Genomic DNA, 21,169 nt, shown 5'->3' on the forward strand with positions numbered 1-21,169 from the left:
ATCTTTTATATAAAGTCTATAGTCTTCCAGACCATCTCCGAGACAAGCTTTCCCAGATGAATGTGCCTGATCCCATCTGCCGGTGGATCACTGACTTCCTGACGGACAGCAAACAGCATGTGAGGCTGGGAAAGAATGTCTCAGACTCCCGGACCATCAGCACCGGCTCCCCTCAGGGCTGTGTTCTTTCTCCCCTGCTCTTCTCCCTGTATACTAACTGCTGCACCTCCACCCACCAGTCTGTCAAGCTAATCAAGTTTGCAGATGACACCACCGTTATTGGACTCATCTCGGACGGGGATGAGTCTGCCTACAGGAGGAAGGTTGAACGTTTGGTGTCCTGGTGCAGCCACAACAACCTGGTGCTGAATGCCCAGAAGACAGTGGAGATTATTGTGGACTTCAGGAAGCACACAGCTCCACTCCCCCCCATCATCACCTCTGTGGACTCATTCCGCTTCCTGGGTACCACCATCACCCAGGACCTGAAGTGGGAGCCCACCATCACCTCCGTCATTAAGAAAGCCCAGCAGAGGATGTACTTCCTGAGGCAGCTGAAGAAATTCAACCTGCCAACACGGACGATGATGCAGTTCTACACTGCAATCATCGAGTCCATCCTCACCTCCTCCATCACCGTGTGGTACGCTGGAGCCACTATCAGGGACAAACAGAGACTGCAGCGTGTTGTGCGCTCTGCTGAGAAGGTGATTGGCTGCAGACTCCCATCTCTGCAGGACCTGTACACCTCCAGGACACTGCGGCGTGCAGCTCGGATCTCAGCTGACCCTTCTCACCCTGGACACAGTCTGTTTGACCTGCTCCCCTCAGGCAGGAGGCTCCGGTCCATTCGCACCAGAACCTCTCGCCATAAGAACAGTTTCTTCCCCTCTGCTGTTGGACTCATGAACAATAACCGTATGACTGTTCCCACCACTAACACATGACCCTACGCTGTGTTCACTGCATCATTCCATGTTTGGCACTGATCACCACCTGCACTCATGTATATATCTATCTACTTAGCACTTTTAATTCTTATTCTCATTTTTATTTTCATGTCTATTTAAGCTTAATTTATAACAGTATTTATAACAGTATGTTTGCACTGAAGCACCGCAGCAATTTCCTAATGTTGTAAACCCGCTCAACATTTGGCAATAAAACCCTTTCTGATTCTGATTCTGATAACATTGGGTTTTTATTTTTGTTCATGAGTGGCTTTTAAAGGCTGGAAGTTTCTGCTTGTTGTGCCATCGATGAAAAAACAAACAAACAAAAAAACATGTATTATGAACATAGCGGACTTACTGCTGCTAACACATTATTGTTGCTACATGTTTGGAAGCCAATGTAAACTCTCTTGCTGTTAAAACACCTTCAGTTCATTGTGTTACAGATTTCACAAAATCACATGATATGGAACCAACCGTATAAATTTATTATATATTCTAAAATAAAATTTCTACATTTTTGTCAGCTGTCCATTTGTGCTCAGAGGCTTTCTGGTGGATTTAGAGGCTGGGAAGACAACTGAACTCACTGAGTGCTTCTGCTTTACATTATCATGCTGGACGTAAGACATTAAGGGATAGTAAATCAAGGCCATGGAGTGATGCATAAGGTTAGCAACAGTTCTCAAATAAAACTATTCAAACCCTGACTTATTGGTATTAAGGAGACCAAAGTGTGGCAAACAAGTTATGAAAAAAACAGCAAGAAAGAGGGGGCAGCTATTGCATCACTGGAATATTGTATGGAGGAGATGACAGAGGATAACAAACTTGGTGAACTTTCATGACTTTTTCCTTTTGTGTGATCTTCAGCCAGTGGCTTTGGCTTTGATCAGTTCAATAAATCTAACAGTGATTAATGAAATGTCTAGCTATATGCAAGGAGATTAAGTTAATTAGCCTGTTACCCTGAGTGGAATATTAATCAAGAACAAGAACCTGAATATGTTGCTCTTCTGATGAGGTTCAGCTCCGGTTTAGTCACAGAAAAAGTGGGTGAGCAATGTTTTCTCATGGGGGTTGAATCATGCATGTACAGCAAAAACACAACTCCAATGAGTGGGGAGCTAAAGATGGGGTTTGGGGAACAATGACACATCGTGTATCATCTTACATGTCCCATTGCTGCTCTGACTAAAGCTCTAGACAGCAGCGTGATTGAGTAACAACTTACCATAAAACCCCTCCCAACCAATTTTACATCTAAATATGATGTGTGTGTGTTTGTGTGTGCAGGCTTCATAGTCGTCCCTGAGCACACGTTTACTCAGCACAGCATATTACCGTATCCCCTCTGGATCTCCTTAAATAAGATAGATATGATGGCTATGGCATCATGTTCACTGCATTTATCATTGTTAAATTCAGATGAAATCATCCTCACGTTTTCCCTAAAGCACAAGGGGAGCAGCAGAGCATTTCATCCAGCCGCTGCTTTTTCCATTACAATATATGTGAAGTCAGAAAATGTTTACTTTGGTGCGTGACTCTTGCGATTAGTTTTCACACATCTTAAAGCTGTTCCTCTGTGCTGTTGGGCAAAAAAAGAGAGAACAACCTGGCCCAATTTATACATCATATTTTATTCAACAATATAACTTTTAAACTCCAGAGTACAATCAATATAAGGTACATATGACAAAATATATATTTAAATAGAAAAGAAAAAAAACATTAAGGCATCTCATGGAAGAAAGTTAACATTTTTCTTGTTTTTTCTTTTGACAGCATAAATGATAAGATTACTGTTACATTTTCATGTTTATACCTCTAAGGCACTACGGTATGATCACTGCTGAAACCACATTAAAGGGTTTTAGGAAAAGCTGGATAACTTTCTATACCTACAGAGTGGTGACAACATGGTGATTGTCCATGCGGTTTTCAGTGCTGTATATCTACAGTTTATAGTGTTTCAGCAATAAGCCAGAGTGGACACGTGGAATCATAAAAGGCAAAGCAGGTAGTGAAAGATTTCTCATTCTGCCAAAAGTCTGGTGGCATTGTATTAACACTTTAATAATCCCCCTGTGTCGCACATGAACCAGCTACAGGGCAAAACACTGTAATTATCTTTATCACGCAAGCCAGCCTGGTGCCAGCCTGGCTTCTTTGACTGGGACTGACATTAGAAAGTCCAGCTGTTCCTCTGGAGGATCACTGTGGCACCAACGAGTGGTCAATTCGCCAAGTTGTATTATGAAAACTGTCATTTCCTGTACGTGTTCTCGAGTTCAAAAACCTCTGTTATTGCCTCTGTGACCGAAAGCTGTTAGGATGGTATCACAGAAACGCATAAACAGCTCGACCACATCCACCAAACCCGGGGGCAGAGAACAAGCTCTTTCTCACTCTTTCCCTTTCTATCCCCTCTGCGTTTCACACTTACATTTGCTTGCATGCATAAACAAAGGCAATCGCACACACAAACATACACGCACACACTCACACCCTCTCACACGTCAGCACACTGATTTGTTACCTAGGTATGTACATGACTTAACTCCTGGGAGTAAATTGTACGAGTAGGCCTGCTGTAACATAAAGTTAAGTATTCTCTCAACTTACAGGCTAATTCCCTCCCTTTACACTTTTGAACTGTTCCTGGACTCCTCTGGAAATTATTACTCATGAGGCAAACTATACAGAAACTTGCACAAATAGCGGGGCGCAGCAGTACTAACCCCTAACAATTAACAGAACAGAGGATGTGATTTACAAGGTCAAAAGCTGCTCATACTGGATACGTGTACATGTACATTTCTATAGATTTTTCTTTCTTACTTACAAATGAGGCACACACTAGTTATTGTATGCAATTCTAGTTTGAACAAAGGGATATATGAAGGTGCAGCTCCATCAAAAACCCATCAGGTTTAGGTTGTGTGTCCTATAGGCCTCGTTTCCTTAGTGCCACTGCTCTGTTCCTGATTTTTCAGGAAGGTGAGACAATCACGATATGGGGAAGATACTGCATTTATTCTTCAAGCACTCCAAAACTATGTCAAAATGATTAATCTTTCAAAATACTAAAGAAAAAGTACTACGTTTTAAGATTGGTGCTTTCTTAATCAACACCTTGATAGAAAAAGATGCCCAGTGGTCATGTTATAGCAGAAGGTGGTCTGACTTGAGCAACTGGAACTGCTGTGCTGCTGTTTGAGACTGAGACAGCCTATATTATATACTGAATGTATATGAAAATGTAAAGTATGTTATGCTGATACAGGCATCTGCTGTGTTACATTGCCATGTTTACAGACTTGTGTGCGCTGTTGGGAACTGAGCCGGTCAGAAAGCGTAGGGCCCTACGATGATGGTGAGCCGCAGCAGTGAGCTGGAGCGGTAGTTCATGGTCAAATGGTGAGTGATCATCTCCAGGTCCACGACGTACTCTCTGGGGCCCGTCAATGGCTTGGTAAGCACCAGCATGGCACTCACATTGGTGGAACGCTGCAGAAAGTACAATCAATCCGTGTGTTAGCATGTGAGTGCAAATTGCATCTTTTTTGACACAGTTTTACATTAGTAATATAGACTCACCAGTCACTTTATTATGTACACCTGTTTAACTGGTTGTTTAATCTAATCAGCCAATCACATGGCAGAAACACAATGCATGTAGGCACATAGCCTAGCCGGACCATTTCTGGCTGAGAAGAAGGCAACAGTGACTCAAATAACCACTTATAGCAGAAGGGTATCTCTGAGTGCACAACATGTCGAACCTTGAAGAAAGTCGGCTTTTTAACTTTTTTAAGATCACACTGAGTCCCTCTCCTATCAGCTGAGAACAGGAAATGGAAGCTACAGTTTTCACAGACTCACTAAAAGTAGAAAAAAGAAGACAGGCATATTGCCTTGTATAACGGGTCCTGATTTCTACTGCAACCTTTAGATCAGGGCTAGGGAACTCCAGGCCTCGATGGCCGGTGTCCTGCAGGTTTTAGATTTGTCCTTGATCCAACACAGCTGATTTAAATGGCTAAATTACCTGCTCAACATGTCTTGAAGTTTTCCAGAGGCCTGGTAATGAACTAATCATTTGATTTAGGTGTGTTGACCCAGGGTGATATCTAAAACCTGCAGGACACCGGCTTCCGAGGCCTGGAGTTCCCCACCCCTGCTTTAGATGGTAGGACCAGAATTTGGTGTTAACAACATGAATGCAGTGATCCATCATGCCCTGTGCCAGTTGGTGCTGTATTGGTGTGGGGAGTATTTTCTTGGCACAAACTAATAAAGTTGCCAGTGAGTGTACAGTAGGTTCAACAGACTAAAACAAACCACCATATGTCTTTTAATAGTGACTATTTATCTAAATTAATTACAGAAGGTAACCGGGTATAGAAGTATAACAAATGCAGTTAATACTTCAAAGCACAGTGACTCAATCTTGATCGATATCAGCAAACAGTTGATAGTACTTTGCTTAACTTTCATCAAAAATGTTACCGTCTGACTACAGGCACATGAAACTAGCTACCCACTGCACCCATGGTGTCACAGTTAATAAAGCACAATATGAACAACTGGTAACAATGTAGTTAATTTCTACCAGCTTTAGTTACTATGTTGACAATCAATGTGGATACTGCTAAGCATCAGGGAGGCTGTGGGTTCTCCAGTTTGTCCCCTTTGCCAACAGGCATCGTAACAATTATTTTACCCAGTTCTTGTTTTGTTTTTTTCCCCATCAACATACCCGAAGGAAAAACTCCCCTCCATCATTCCCAGATTTAATCCTGAAAGTGTTGTGTGTGTTGGCATATATGCTTGTGGCTTGAATTTGGAATATTTCCGCTGGCACAGTCCGCTCTGCCTGGATGCTCATGTATTTGTAGACAATTGATGGTGGGAGACCCTGGCAATCAGTCTGAGCCCGGCAGATGCAGCGACTGCAAGCAGACACAAAAATTAAGACAGACTTTTTGAAACTTCTTGTGCAAATGAGAGAGAATCAAAAGAGCCTGTGATGTTTACTGACTTTTCAGATGTTTGGGTGTAAGGTGGCTCGCAGGGGTTTCTGGGGTAGCAGCGGAAGCCTCCATAATAGTTCCAGCACATTTCATCATCTTGGCAGTTATGGGTTCCCGTCTCGCACTCATTTATGTCTGGTGATGATTGGAAGAGAGACAGAGAGAAAAGTAAGTGAAAAGTCAAATAGTTGGATAACAATTCAAAGCATTTTCAAAGAGAACTGTGTAAGCACAGTCAAAGTTCAGGTTATGTACAAGAGGTTTGGTTTTTTGTTTTTTGCTGCAGCAGCATTTGTTTTGGCAGTGGAGACACAGAAGAAGGAACCCGCAGATCCATAAGGGAGGGAAGCCCCTTGTGCAACCCCACAGAGCTCTAACTAAAGCTCTTTCCGTTCAGTACCATGAAAATAGAGCCATCAAGTGTGCCCCAAACCGCAGGGCTATTTCTGGCACAGCAACCTGGATTCATCACCAAAACGTCCCTCTGACACAACAGGCTAGATTCATGGCTCCATCTATAAAGCTTGCACCTGACTGAGGGGGAAAGGAAAAAATAACAGCTCTCCCTTTGAGAACATGCCGGACCTTCAAATAAATCCACTTCAAGAAACCAACATCATGCATATAAATTCACAGAGGTGGCTTAGCAAGGCAACATGAAGTTTGTGCGTTTGCCTTGCCTAACCTCGGCATTCTTTCCATGACAGTACTGGTGGCTTTAAGGTCTGCTTTAGAGGTTAAACAGATGATGACAGGAAGAATAACCAGCAGTTATCCTCAAAGAGTTTATGTAGAGGAAGTTTGTTGTGTTGGAAAACAGAGACCGGGGTATGAGATAGATAATAAACGAATGAACACAAAAAGTAAATAAAAAACTGATTTATGGGAGGAAGGAAAGGGGCGGACTGCCATACCTTGACACAACCGGTTTGCCTGGAGCTGATATCCTTGTGGACACTCACAAGAGTAACTTCCTGGATTGTTAACACACTGGTACTGACACATGTAGCTGGACAAACCGCACTCATCGATATCTGCGCAGAAAACATGCACACACAAAAGTAGACAATGAGTAGAACAAGTCAGTGTGCGTTAACAACCGGGAACGTGTTTGCATGTGGATGGTTACATTTATGCACGTAGTGTGCATGTGTGTGCACCTTGGCAGGAGACCGTGTCTTGAGCCAGCTCGTAGCCTTGGTCACACTGGCAAAGGAAGGAGCCAATCAGGTTGTAGCAGTGGTGATGACAGGGGCTTTCTGCATCACATTCATTCACATCTAAAACAAAAGAAGGGGTTTTACAAAGAGTACAGTATATGGACACAATCTTATCTTCACCTTCTAGTTGTTACCCTCCAGCATCCAGGCTCCTGGTTTTCCTTTGTTTGTAAATAGTGCTTTCTTCCCACCCGACCTTGTCTTGGTCTGTTAACTATCCTTCTGTGTTGACTGCATTTGGGTCCACAATCCTACACTTCATGACACTTTTTACCAAATCAAGTAATTTTCATAACCTGTCTAATAATCTGACCATTTTTTTCTTTGCAGAGTTGGAAATTTCCCAGAAGATAGCAGATCTGAACTGTCATAAACTTGTAATCGCTAAATCAGTTCAGTTCAAAAGAGGCAGAAAGACTGATACAGTCTGCACTGTTGCACACGCTCAACAGAAACAGACTTACACATGTTTCAGCTTGCGTATGTGTGTTTGTTAAATCACATACACATGTTTCTGCATAGATAGGAGCTGGCAGCCAGTCACAGGTTTTCTAAATATGCTTCAGAGATAAACATCTCTGTGACACACTCAACAGCTTCCTTTGACTTCAGGAGATTTACAGTGTGGATTCAGGTTGCTTGCACCTTTTGTTTGGTTGAGGTGACTTCCTCCAGGGGTCTGCATATCAAAAAACTGAGGAGTGAGACAAACCCAGTCAGTGTGAACACTGGACTTTGGTAGCTAACTCATTCTTCTACTCACATCTACTTAGTTACCTAACTTTATTTAGGTCATTATTAGCCGTATATTTATATTAAACATCTATTAAATTGATCAGTCTAGAAGAACCACTCATCCAGTTCAAGGTCAAGGGGGCAGCAATGCAATCTAAGCAGAGATGGCTAGATTTCCCTCTCCCTAGCCACCTCCTGTAGCTCTTCTGGGACACACACACACACACACACACACACACACACACACCAAGGTGTTCCCAAGCCAGCTGTGAGATGTAAAGATGTCTTTTCAGTCGTCTTTCTAGGACGACATCCCCAAAAACCATCACCCAGGAGACAGCCAGGAGATGGTCAGATGCCCGAGCCACCTCTACAGATTATTGATTGTCTGGAGGAGTAGCTATAGTTTTAAGTGCTATTAAAGGTCAGCTTGATAGCCTTTATTATATACATTACAAAAGTACAAAGTCTTGATATTGATGCCTCTGCAAATGAGAAAACAATGCACACACACACAGCATGGATTTTCATTGGCTTACCAACACAGCTGTGGTTGTTGCTGACCAGCTTGTAACCTGTCTTGCACTCACAGTAGTATGAGCCCGGGGTGTTCACACACCTGTGCATGCAGTAGTGGGTCGTGGCACACTCATCTCTGTCTGGGGGTACACAAGAGTCATGCAGAACAAGTTTAAATCGGTTAATAAAAATCACATAAAAAAGCATTTTATATAATAAAGACTTACCGACACAGAGGTCTCCATTCCTTTGGTAACCTTGAGCACACTGGCACATATAGGAGCCTCTGGTGTTGTAGCACACCTGTTCGGGACCACAACTGTGACTGCCTGTCACACATTCATCTATGTCTGCAAAAAACACACACACATGCACACACAAACTGAGTCAAAGCTGCATGCAGTCGATTATACAAGAACATATGGAAGACAAAGCAAAGGGACGTGCCTGGACCGCATGAGCTCTGTGATGTGTAAACTGTTTTCCACAGGCAGCAAAATGTGTGACCACTGACACCATCACATTACACACATGGGCATAAACACACATGTTCACACAGAGAGCAGGCGATTACATAAAGACAGCTTTTATCGAGCAGCTCTGGGTGAGGGGAAGAACACAGATCATATCTTTAACTAACAAGACAGTTATTTGAAGAGGGAAGTATGCATGCGTGTGTGTGTGTGTGTGTGTGTGTGTGTGTGTGTGTGTGTGTGTGTGTGTGTGTGAGTATGAAAGAGGGAGAAACACCTCTACTGATAAGTCATGTGCTGTCTACCATAACGCTTTGCTCTCTCAACAGACATCCATCAACTTAAAACAGACCCAAACACATTCACTTTCTGTTTCTCAACCCATAATTCACATGTAGTGAGATGATAAAAGTACGGCGAGCTTTAAAGGGGGTGAGAATGAATTCCAGGAGCGCAAACCCAAAAATGACAAACCCACATTTACCTCCAAGATGTCTTAAATAAATGTTGTCATACGTACAATCTGCATGAGCTGTAATCTGAGCTTCTCTGTTTAATGTCTTGGTAGCAGCTCTGGCCGCACGTGCATGTTAATACATGTGAGTGCCTCCCTTGAAACTGTAGGCCTTCCTGGTGTTTATAAGGAGGATGAGAACGTGACCTCCCACACTGTGTGGTAAAAGGAAGATGGCAAAGTGCAGGCTGCGGTGTTCAGCTTCCAGAGGCGACTTTCCAGAGTTTACTCTACGGAAGAAACAAAAGCTAAAAGCGCCTTTCTGGCATAGATAAGGAGCAGAGGTATCACTGTCTAGATTTTGAGGCATAAAGAGCTACAAAAAGAGCTCCAAGTCAGTTTCAGTTTTGGTTCTTTTGTTTTAAGGCCGATGCTCTAGTGTGACATCCACTGGTTCTGAACATCATGTATAACACTTTAAAGAACTGATTAAACCTCCAAAATATGAGACGCCAGTGAGACGAATCTACATTTAATGCTGATTCTACGAACACATTTCCAACTTTGGATAGTTCAGAGCCAGATCTGCTTAAAAAAGGCTTTTCTCATGGTTACCTCCCAACATACACACACACGCACACAAACTATTAATATGCCAATGGTGTATACTCTCATCTCTGAGGCCCACCAGCAGGCCTCTTGGGTGGTCTGATGCAACCCATCATATGCAGACAGCCACTGGGAATTGGTTTAACAGCATGACAGACAGTTATCCTCAATACCACACACAAGGGAAAAGAAGAGGGTACTATTACTGCATTGCTGTTTGGCACGTGTGTAACTTAACAGTAGTCACAAGAGCCTGGAAGGTGTAAAGCTATACGAAAAACCTATAGTTGCACTGTGTCCTCTAGAAAACATGACATTAATAACCTCCCTGCAGTCTTTAGATAAAAATCAAATACAACTGAAAAACAGAATAAATGATCAGTCGACACATTCAAATCAGTGCAGGACAGTTAAAAGTTCTGTTGAACAAATAATTCAACTCATATTTCCCTGGAAATGTTTCATGCGATAGACCTGAAGAGGATCATGCCCTTCCCTGAGTGCCTCAAATGCCTTATATTCCAGCCCCACAGCTTCCTCAATGAATGGGACTGATGCCGGTGAGAAATTGGCTTGATTTGCTGCGCAAGAGCCCGTGAAAGAAAAGCCAGACAGAAGGTAAGTTGTCTTCACTCCCTAAAGGAAAGAAAGGGAAGAGGGCTGAAAGGTTCTCAGCTCTATGGGGGCGCAGTGATAGGATGAAGTACACTAGGGACAAAAGCAGGGCTTATCTAAAGGTCCACCTTAGAGACAACAGGTGCAAACTGCATAAAGTGTGGAATGCACACATAAGGATTGTTGCTCATTGACCCACTTAGTAGAGGACAAAGATGAAAGCAGTGCTGCTCTGGAAAATCTGTGTTCTGATGTGGCTTGAAAGACATCTAGGAAAAGACATTCGAAAACAGCACCAAATGTCAACAAGAAACCAAGTGCCGGGATTGCTCAGTATCACACTTTGGGATACTGTCCCAGTATCCCAACTCAAAGGCTCAATGACACTATTGTCATTATATTCCAATGCCTCTGTCACTGCTAGTGCAGCATCCAGGTTTAACCTGTAAAAGAAATCTAACTCAACCGATTATGAACAGAAGATTTCACACATGCAATGTATGTAAACATTTGATCTTTGTGGTAATACCAGTACCAATGGTATTACCACAAAGATCCAAAGGTGATGGGTATAAATACTGGGAACAATATATAGCCTAAACCTGGCAGCCAGCTGGGGTTTGCATGAGTTCTCTCTGGGTACTCCGGCTTCCTCCTGAAGTCTAAAACCATGAAGCTGAATGGTTATCTGGTGACCTGCCTAAGGTGTACACTGCCTTTTGCTCAGTGGCAGTTGGGATAGGCTCCAAGAAAATGGATGGATGGAGTGAAAAACAATCACCTTGCTATACTGTTGAAACCTGTGCTAAGTAGCGGGTTGATGGCAGACTACGAGCCTTGACAGGTAAATATGCAAAGTAGCAACACTGTGCAAGAAAAATTAGGTTGAAGTGGGTGTCAGAGAAATAATGGAAATGTAATCTTGCATATGTACAGCACGAAGAAAACATCTGAACAAATGTCAACAATTACTTAGACAGAAGACAGCAGTCAGAAGCCAGGATCAAGTCCCTGTGACTCATAACCACACCTACTTACTGGAGGTATTTGGTGATTCATTTAGACTGGAAATGCCTTGCCTTCTGGCTATATAATAGATTCAGACAATACAAGTCTGAAAAAGCAGTCTTGTGTGTTCACGCTACCCTACCGCCAGACATCAACAAATCCGTGATATCAGTGAAATGCTCTGCGTGTAAATACGGCAACTTGCCATGTCACCACACAGATTCACTCAAGTTGCAAAAGCATAGCTGTGTTTGCTTAGAACTAAACACAAACTGGCAATGCCATTATTTTTACAATCATTTGAACATTAATAAATAATAATAGCAAATCAGTTCACAGTTTAACCTCCTTCTGATTGGTCCACACTGCATCCCCAGACACAAAGGTTTAATATTCAGGCCTGAAACATGCAGTTCCTCAATTGACCACTTGAAGCTGGCTCAAAAAGTGAGTTAATCACCTACCTACAGACTGCCATATTAAAATACTCTACTTTGAGTAGAGGAACCTGCAAACTTGAACTGAAACTTCTCCAAGGGGATGCCTACTGGATATTACAGTATATCATTTGCAAATAGTGAATCCACAATGATTAAATAAGGAAATGTTGTTCTGTATTTTATAACTATTATACAGTGGGGCAAAAAAGTATTTAGTCAGCCACCGATTGTGCAAGTTCCCCCACCTAAAATGATGACAGAGGTCAGTAATTTGCACCAGAGGTACACTTCAACTGTGAGAGACAGAATGTGAAAAAAAAATCCATGAATCCACATGGTAGGATTTGTAAAGAATTTATTCGTAAATCAGGGTGGAAAATAAGTATTTGGTCAATAACAAAAATACAACTCAGTACTTTGTAACATAACCTTTGTTGGCAATAACAGAGGTCAAACGTTTACTATAGGTCTTTACCAGGTTTGCACACACAGTAGCTGGTATTTTGGCCCATTCCTCCATGCAGATCTTCTCGAGAGCAGTGATGTTTTGGGGCTGTCGCCGAGCAACACGGACTTTCAACTCCCGCCACATATTTTCTATGGGGTTGAGGTCTGGAGACTGGCTAGGCCACTCCAGGACTTTCAAATGCTTCTTACGGAGCCACTCCTTTGTTGCCCGGACGGTGTGTTTTGGATCATTGTCATGTTGGAAGACCCAGCCTCGTTTCATCTTCAAAGTTCTCACTGATGGAAGGAGGTTTTGGCTCAAAATCTCACGATACATGGCCCCATTCATTCTGTCCTTAACACGGATCAGTCGTCCTGTCCCCTTGGCAGAAAAACAGCCCCATAGCATGATGTTTCCACCCCCATGCTTCACAGTAGGTATGGTGTTCTTGGGATGCAACTCAGTATTCTTCGTCCTTTAAACACGACGAGTTGAGTTTATACCAAAAAGTTCTACTTTGGTTTCATCTGACCACATGACATTCTCCCAATCCTCTGCTGTATCATCCATGTGCTCTCTGGCAAACTTCAGACGGGCCTGGACATGCACTGGCTTCAGCAGCGGAACACGTCTGGCACTGCGGGATTTGATTCCCTGCCGTTGTAGTGTGTTACTGATGGTGACCTTTGTTACTTTGGTCCCAGCTCTCTGCAGGTCATTCACCAGGTCCCCCCGTGTGGTTCTGGGATCTTTGCTCACCGTTCTCATGATCATTTTGACCCCACGGGATGAGATCTTGCGTGGAGCCCCAGATCGAGGGAGATTATCAGTGGTCTTGTATGTCTTCCATTTTCTGATGATTGCTCCCACAGTTGATTTTTTCACACCAAGCTGCTTGCCTATTGTAGATTCACTCTTCCCAGTCTGGTGCAGGTCTACAATACTTTTCCTGGTGTCCTTCGAAAGCTCTTTGGTCTTGGCCATGGCGGAGTTTGGAGTCTGACTGTTTGAGGCTGTGGACAGGTGTCTTTTATACAGATGATGAGTTCAAACAGGTGCCATTCAAACAGGTAACGAGTGGGGGACAGAAAAGCTTCTTACAGAAGACGTTACAGGTCTGTGAGAGCCAGAGATTTTCCTTGTTTGAGGTGACCAAATACTTATTTTCCACCCTAATTTACGAATAAATTCTTTACAAATCCTACCATGTGAATTCATGGATTTTTTTTTTCACATTCTGTCTCTCACAGTTGAAGTGTACCTCTGGTGCAAATTACTGACCTCTGTCATCATTTTAAGTGGGGGAACTTGCACAATCGGTGGCTGACTAAATACTTTTTTGCCCCACTGTATGTATCAGAAATGCCACGGACAGAAAACCACAGACTAAAACGCCCCCATTTTTTCTTATTGCCACGGCACATTAAATGTATTGCGTATGTATTTTGGAGTGCTTAGATTCTTATTAATAGTTCCTTAAAGATCCTTGTTTGAGAGTGTATTAGAGTTTAACATTATAAGAAATTAAGGGAACAGCCACTGTGACTAACAAAGCAGTCGCTGTTCAGTATTTAATGGGAAATATATTTTATGGAAAGCCTGTTAATATCGGCATTGTATTTAACATCAAAGTGACTTAGGACCATACAAAGCTAACCACTGCAGCTAGCCAGTATTAGAACTACTTTCATGTTCAAATAATGTGATACTAGCACCAAAATGTTAAACTAGAATCATAACAGCAGTTCACAAACTAACTTCAGGGGATAAGCCAGTGCTCATGGGCAGAATGAGCACCTCTGACTGAACTTAATGTTGACTTTCTTCTGACTTAATTCAGGACAAATCTGAGCCTGAGCTGCTCCACATGTGCCAGCAGCTTCAAGGCGAGATGGCCACTCCTGATAGCAGCATTTGCTCATGTTCTGCTGCCAACCGGAATTACATCAGTGCATTTGGACTCATTTTAGTGCGACTTAGCTGGCATGAGTCCAGCAACATCTATGCCACTGTTGGTCAGAGTGGCTCTGGCTACCTAAATCAATGAACAAGGTGTCAGGGGTGTACAGAACATATGTTTGATCTGTGTCCCAGCATTTTCCTCAGCAAGGTGTAGAGACCATGAACTCTTCTAGTAAATGGATATGACTAAGTAGTTTGAATGTGAACAGTGTAGCTCCTATGAAAATTCTGTGTGCGGAAAAGTCAGAGTCATCTTCCCTCTCCTGGAAGAAAGCTTGGAGAGGTCTAAATAAAAGCATATGTGCTGAACACAATCCAAAGGTTCATTCACAGGAATATCTTGCGGTAACTGCTACTTTGTCACTAAACCTTTAAGGAGCTGCCAATACAAAGTTCCCCAAAACTTTGTGTAAGCATGTGCGTGTGGGTGTGTTTGGAGGGGGGGGGTGGGAGTGGAGGGGGAGTTTATCCCACATTGGCTGGCTCCTAGGTCCCATAAAGTCTCCACAGTTTGCCATGCTGCACACTCGACAGGAAAACTGCAACAAGCCATCAAATGTGATGATGTGTTGCGTGTGGGGAGAAGTGACTGTTCCCCGAGGTCAGATTTTTGTCAACGTTTATTCAACATAGCTTGCAAGTTTCTTCCAAGAGCGAGCCTGCTGTAACATCACAGGGAAAGATAAGGCTGTCCAGCAAGAGAGTGGAAGATGTGGAAGGAAAGAATGAAGAAAAAGGGTGGAGGCTTTTTTTTTTAAACAAAAACTGGCTTTTTTTAAGATTTGAAGTTAGATTTATGGCCGTGTGTGCATATGTGATGTCAGAGTTAAAACCTCCTTGCTTTTCAAGGAGATTAATTCTAAATGCCTTGTGGGAGCTGGGGGAGTAACGGGAATGGCGGCAGCTCAAAGAATGTGAGTGTGTGTATGTGTGTGTTTATGGATGAGTGGGTGTGCGTGCATCGGAGGTCCTGTTTGAGGTGCTCATTAAATGGCCTTTTTTAGAGCTGCTCATGTTTTATGGAATGGAGTGATGCACTCTAAAAAGGTGTATATATGAGTTTTAGTGGGGGGGAAATTAATATATATCCAAAATGGGGGCCTAAAATTTATTTGGCTTGAATTCAGAACAATGTGTGGCGTGCTCCAGATTTATACTGACATGATAGGGCTTGTTGTAATTATCACTTGAGAGCGTTTAATCTTGTTTTCACTGAACCACTGCAATGGAAAGCAGGAGCTGATCCAAAAAACAAAACAGTTGGAGCCATCCTGCTGTTGGACAGCATCTCTGTTTCCCTCTGATTATTGGATAATTCAATCTTTGGGCAAGCAGGGGGCAAGATGTGTGATGTTAATAGCCCATAAAATTTTACAATGTCAGATTTATCAGCATGTCATACACCATCTATTGTAATATCATCCCTCGCTGCACGGCACATTGTTTCTTTTGTGTATAGTTCTCTCTGCAATGCAGTGTGAAATGCAGCTATCGCTGGCTTGAATGCAACCCCAGGACGAATGGGAGTGGTGGTGTTCCCCTTTCAAAGCAAGTCCAAACACAAAGCAGATAAGAAATCAAAGAATTCAAGACACTAAAATCATATATTCCGTGTATTTTCATCCGTATTAGGGCATGAAATATTTCTATGCTCTTGCTGATAGCACCACTCCCAAGATTCCCCTCTCATCGCTCTCATTGTTCAGGAGAAACAGGAGTTTTAGTCATGCTGACACTCACTAACTGATTTGTGAGTTTGTTCCACACGTTTATAAAGGTCGGGCACGCTCTTGACGTTCTTGAAAATCCGTCCAGTGTGCCAGCCGCATTCCCTACTGATAATAATCCTTCCTGTTACTCTGAAAATGTCTAGAAAAACAACCAAAAAAAAGAAGTGCTGAGCAATTCTGCTGCTTTTCAGCGCGAAGAAGATCAGTCGCTCTGCTCGCCTGACATGCCAGGAGCTGGGCTGCAGTCATTTACAGCCCTTAAAGGTAATTTCCGACACTGAAGGAGTAAAGCTGCAAAAACGAAAAAAAAAAAACATGTTCAAAATAACAGCGGGATCATTCGAAGAAAAGCAGAAAAAGTGCGTTAAACATGGCTCGCGATTGCATGTGTGTGTCAACCAGCTGAGAGCGAAGAAGTGATTTATAGCAGCCCTGTGTCCCTTTCCATCATGAGGTAAACGGAAAGATCAACACATGTAAGCACATCAGAGGAGGAAGCATCTGGCCACTGGACAGGCACCGACCTCAGGGAGAATAATAACAACAACATTAAGCGCCTGCACCGAGGAGGCACGGCAAAGCTGCTTCCCCCTTTTCTCCTCTCTGCCATTGTTGATGTGATGGCAGCAAGGAGCCAGTAGCAAACCATAAGCAATAACAACATACTGTACAGCAACACGGCTGAGGCCAAAAACAGGGCTGCCTGCATGATGGTTTGATTATATTCACAGAGGCTGAAAGACACTCTCTGGCAGCGTAAGGAAGCTGATGAAATACTGTCACCATGGTATACCCATTAAAAGATAGAAAAGCTGGAAATCATTCTGCAAAGTGTATTTTTAGATTCCATGTGTTTATTTTTCATAGAGAAAGGGGGGGGGGGGGGACAAAACTAAGGCTGTAGCTGTTTAAATCGTTTCTATGATCGAGAAATAGAAACAGTGTTAAAGGAGCTTTGTGTCATTTATCCGAGGCTGAGAAGTTGCAACATCAGCAGGCCTCCTGGCACCGTTTGCTAATGGAAAGTGAGCTTTAACTGTCAGAAATCGAGCATCTCTGAATCACTTCTGCTGACTCTGAAACATAACTTGTGAAAGTTTTGTGCAGATCACATAAATTACCTGGCTTACACATATTGTGGCCATGGAAGATCTCTCTGGTGGACACAGTATTTCATGGTTTCAAAACTGCCTTTGCCATTTCAATTCTGACATTACTTCTTGCTTAATAGCCAGGTGCTGATTCGCTGAGCTTATATCCAGGATATTGCCCAATGTAGAGCAGTAACATGAGCTGGAGGACTGATCTCATCTCTAGGGAACAAACTGACTTCAGTTGTCACTCAACTTCCAGAAGAAGTCATATTTTCCCTCTATACAGCACTATGCAAGCAGATAAAGAATATATATGAAAGTCATGTCCTTAAAACAACAGGTCTTATGATGAAACCAAATCTGAATTTCTTGGTTAAAATCATCATCGGTATGTGAGAGAGTGATACAACAGTGAAGGTCTACAGCTGTCTGTTAAACACGGTGGAGGCTCTGTCGTGGTTTGGGGTTGGATTTTATCCAATGGTGTTGAGAATCTTGTACTATTAGTTTTGGGTCCACCATTTAATATCATCAGAGAAACATCTGATTGGCAGCAGCTTTATTTTTCAGAATGACAATGATTCCAGATACACTGGCAATGCAGTATAAATATACATAGATAGAAAATCACACAGTGGAACACAACCAGTCATGGATTGGCCTCCCCAGAACATTGTTAAAGCCGTGTCGGATCATCTTGGCAGAGAACAGAACAGAAAGCACCTATTTCCTTTTTTTCTAGGAAAATACTAAGAAATGAGGGTTGGCCCAAGACCTTTGCAGAGTAATATACAAATAATCATAAAGCTAATATGAAGTGAATAAAGTATTCAATGGCTCAACACTAAATAATCCATTTAGAGCCTGACTCTGTAATTCTGTAAGGCTGTACATGCAGGAAACACTTGCAACTGTAACAGAAATGCCAAAGTTATTACAGCTCATCCTGACAGGAAGTTGGAGCAAAATGTCTGTACCAAATTTCATGGTAATTCACCCATCTAATCTATCGCAACAACAAACTATTTTTGACCCAGAAAGCATGTGCAGTTCAAGAGCCCGAAGGTGCAGCTGCAGTGTAACAGGTGCAAAAGAGCCGGGCAGTAAAATCACAGGGCGCTAGAATAGCAGCATCGTGCAGACGAGCGCAAATCACGAGTTTGGGAACAGGTGGAAGGTATGAGCTTTGCTGGTAATAGATAGGTTCAACGGGGACAAAGGTGTGCTTCAGGTGTCTTACTGCCTGAGTAAACAAAAGCGGGTATGTTTTCATTAAACAAATCTTTTGTGTTTGATCCAGCGTCCTCCTGCTAAGCAACAAAATTGCTGCATAATGTTTTAATCTAACATCTGGCGTATACTGTATCCGTATCCGAGTTGAAGGCTTCATTCTCTGTGAAAAAAATACAAAAACAAAACAAAAACAAAACGTTTTCCAAATTTCTGTCGCTTATTTTTGGAGAGGAAACAAACACTAACAAGATAACATCTAAAGGAATTTCCTGAGAAGGAAAAAAAGAAGAAAAGCATTACAGCAATCTGTTTAACTTCACATCTTTTTACATCGTCCATGGCATGGCAAAGGCTCATGGTTGGGGCTTGTATCATCAACTGCACATGCGAGGATGAGCCAACAATAAGTGGAACTGTAGGAATTAACTGTAAAGGTCAAATAGTGAAGCCTGTTGGCAGCATCACGCTGTGCTTTGCAACCGCTGGGCTCTCTTTCTTCGCTCCGCTCCCTGCATTCCTGCTCCTCGCAGATCGATCCGATGCTTATCTGTCAAGGTGGTGAGTAATTCCTACCATCACAAAAGATGGGAGCAAACGGAAAAAACAACCACGGCTAACATTCCAGAGATATTCCTCCCAAGTGCATTGCATCTGTGTGGAAAAATGTTATTGCATGCGCTTGGCCTTGTTCGGAAAAATACACAAGTTCTCCGTCATGCGGGGCTTAACGGCCTTAATAGAACATATTTAGGAAAAATTTCCGGCCACTGCAGGTGAAGAGCATACAGGCAAAGCTGAAATTAGTCAGGCATGCAGGTGGTAATGTGGCCTACATGACCTCAAGAAACCAGACAGGTAAACAGGAGTGGCATGTTGCTTCACACTGCAGCTCATGAGTATCTAATTTAGAGATGAAAAATAAATAGGCACCAGCCAAAGTATGTAAACTTAAGACCTACGAGGAGAATAACACAACCCGCAAAGACATAAGGTATAATTATCTGTCAAAGATTATACTGAAGATGCAGTTAAGCTGGGATTTCTAAACTGTGAGGGTGTATTGTCATACAGTACGCTTTAACGAATCTAGAAACAAGAGCTTCACACTATTCTCCTGATTTATGACCGATTCAGCTGTCATTTGTCCGAGGAAGTGATCTCACTTGGAGGCATCACCTGGCGGGGTACACAAGTGAATGTATGTTGTATGTTTTTGGAGGGTGGGTGGAGGTCGTGGAAACGTGAGGAATCATTAAGCTGTCATACATATAGTCAAGGTTCACAGCTTCTCTGCTTGGCTGGAGAAAGGTGCCAAGTTCCCCTACACTGTGTCACTACAACAACAACAACACAAGCTTAAGCCTCTGTTCTCACTCGGGACCAAAGGGCTTTATAGCCCCCTTTTGCAAACAGTTTTCCGCACAGGGATGACTGCTCAAGCTGCAAATCAAACAAAAACACGAGGTTGAAGAGTGTTACATATTCTGTGGTCTGTTTTGCTTTTAATCAGCATAAAGAATAACGCACTTAAGAGAAGCTTTTCCTTTTTTTTCAGTTTCATTTGCGCTGTGGAAAATTGGCTTCATTTTTTGCAGCGCTGGTAGCTGACCTCTCTGCTATTCGCCACACACTCAGCAGTAAGTCACTGAAACAGCAAGCAGCTGCACAACCCATGACGCTGGTGCAACCTGGCTTGGTCAGTGCTCCGGCACTTCTGTGGTTATTTAGTCAGTGTCCGCCTTTCATCGTCCCCTTTGCCCTACCTGACTCTGCACTCCAGGTTTCCTCCACAGAGTGGTGAGTTTGCAGGGAAGGAGCCTGATGTAAGCGCTATTTGATACACTGAGGTTTTCCCCCATTGAAAGCTAATGGGAATTCCTTTGGTAGCAAGATATGTACGTAGCTGTTCAGAAAGGCTGCTGCAGTGCAAAAACGAAAAGATAATTCTGTGTCCAAGAACAATTGGCTCATTGTAGCTCTGTTAACTGTAATGACAGAGAAACTGGAGACTGATGTAAACATGGATTATATCATTCGAGCAGTGAAAATATACGCCCACATAACAGCATGAGACGCCTTCCAGTTAAAACTGCAGTCATTTCAAAGCAATAACACTGACAGCAACAGCCTATCATTGTTTAGCCCATGCACTGAAACAGCTCACCAGTGAATAGGTATTATACCCATGCCAGCTCGCTTATGTGGTTACTTTAACTGATATGCTGCCATGTTTTACACTCTAATAAACCCTAATTGGGTTCCAATTCAGAGAAACACATAAAGCACCTCACACATATCTTTGTCCCAGGTGTAAAATCAAATTTGTTACTTTCACTGGAGCGCTACGACCGCAAACCTCACCACACAGCCACACACCACATGGTGAGAGGAGTTTTTAATCACTGAACACATGTACTGTACTTTACTGCACTTTGTTTTTGCATTAGATTTATAAAGGGGCGTCTTTTCCACTTAACTCTCACACATTAAGACAGATGGTAACTAGATGTACTGTATAGGGTTACAAATGATTTCAAATATTCTCTCTCTTCTGTGTGGCACAAAGTAACAATTAAGGGCACTAGTGTGTGTGTGTGTGTGTGTGTGTGTGTGTGTGTGTGTGTGTGTGTGTGTGTG

At 42.7% G+C, this 21,169-nt stretch overlaps 1 protein-coding gene across 2 annotated transcripts in view; it reads right to left on the bottom strand.

Moving 5' to 3' along the window:
* Positions 1-2,576: 2,576 nt before the first annotated feature.
* The window catches only part of efemp1 (EGF containing fibulin extracellular matrix protein 1), a 21,216-nt gene continuing 2,623 nt past the window's right edge, over positions 2,577-21,169 (bottom strand). For both annotated transcript variants that reach the window (XM_005744824.2, XM_013913772.1), the window contains 7 exons: positions 8,694-8,816; positions 8,487-8,606; positions 7,153-7,272; positions 6,907-7,026; positions 6,001-6,127; positions 5,719-5,911; positions 2,577-4,466 (listed from right to left, as the gene is read on the bottom strand). In XM_005744824.2, coding sequence (XP_005744881.1) covers positions 4,305-4,466; positions 5,719-5,911; positions 6,001-6,127; positions 6,907-7,026; positions 7,153-7,272; positions 8,487-8,606; positions 8,694-8,816 — 965 coding nt within the window. In that variant the 3' untranslated portion in view covers positions 2,577-4,304. The remainder of the gene's footprint in view (positions 4,467-5,718; positions 5,912-6,000; positions 6,128-6,906; positions 7,027-7,152; positions 7,273-8,486; positions 8,607-8,693; positions 8,817-21,169) is intronic.

Source organism: Pundamilia nyererei, unplaced genomic scaffold, assembly GCF_000239375.1.
Source record: "Pundamilia nyererei isolate P.nyererei 1_Seehausen unplaced genomic scaffold, PunNye1.0 scaffold00149, whole genome shotgun sequence".
NCBI lineage: Eukaryota > Metazoa > Chordata > Actinopteri > Cichliformes > Cichlidae > Pundamilia > Pundamilia nyererei.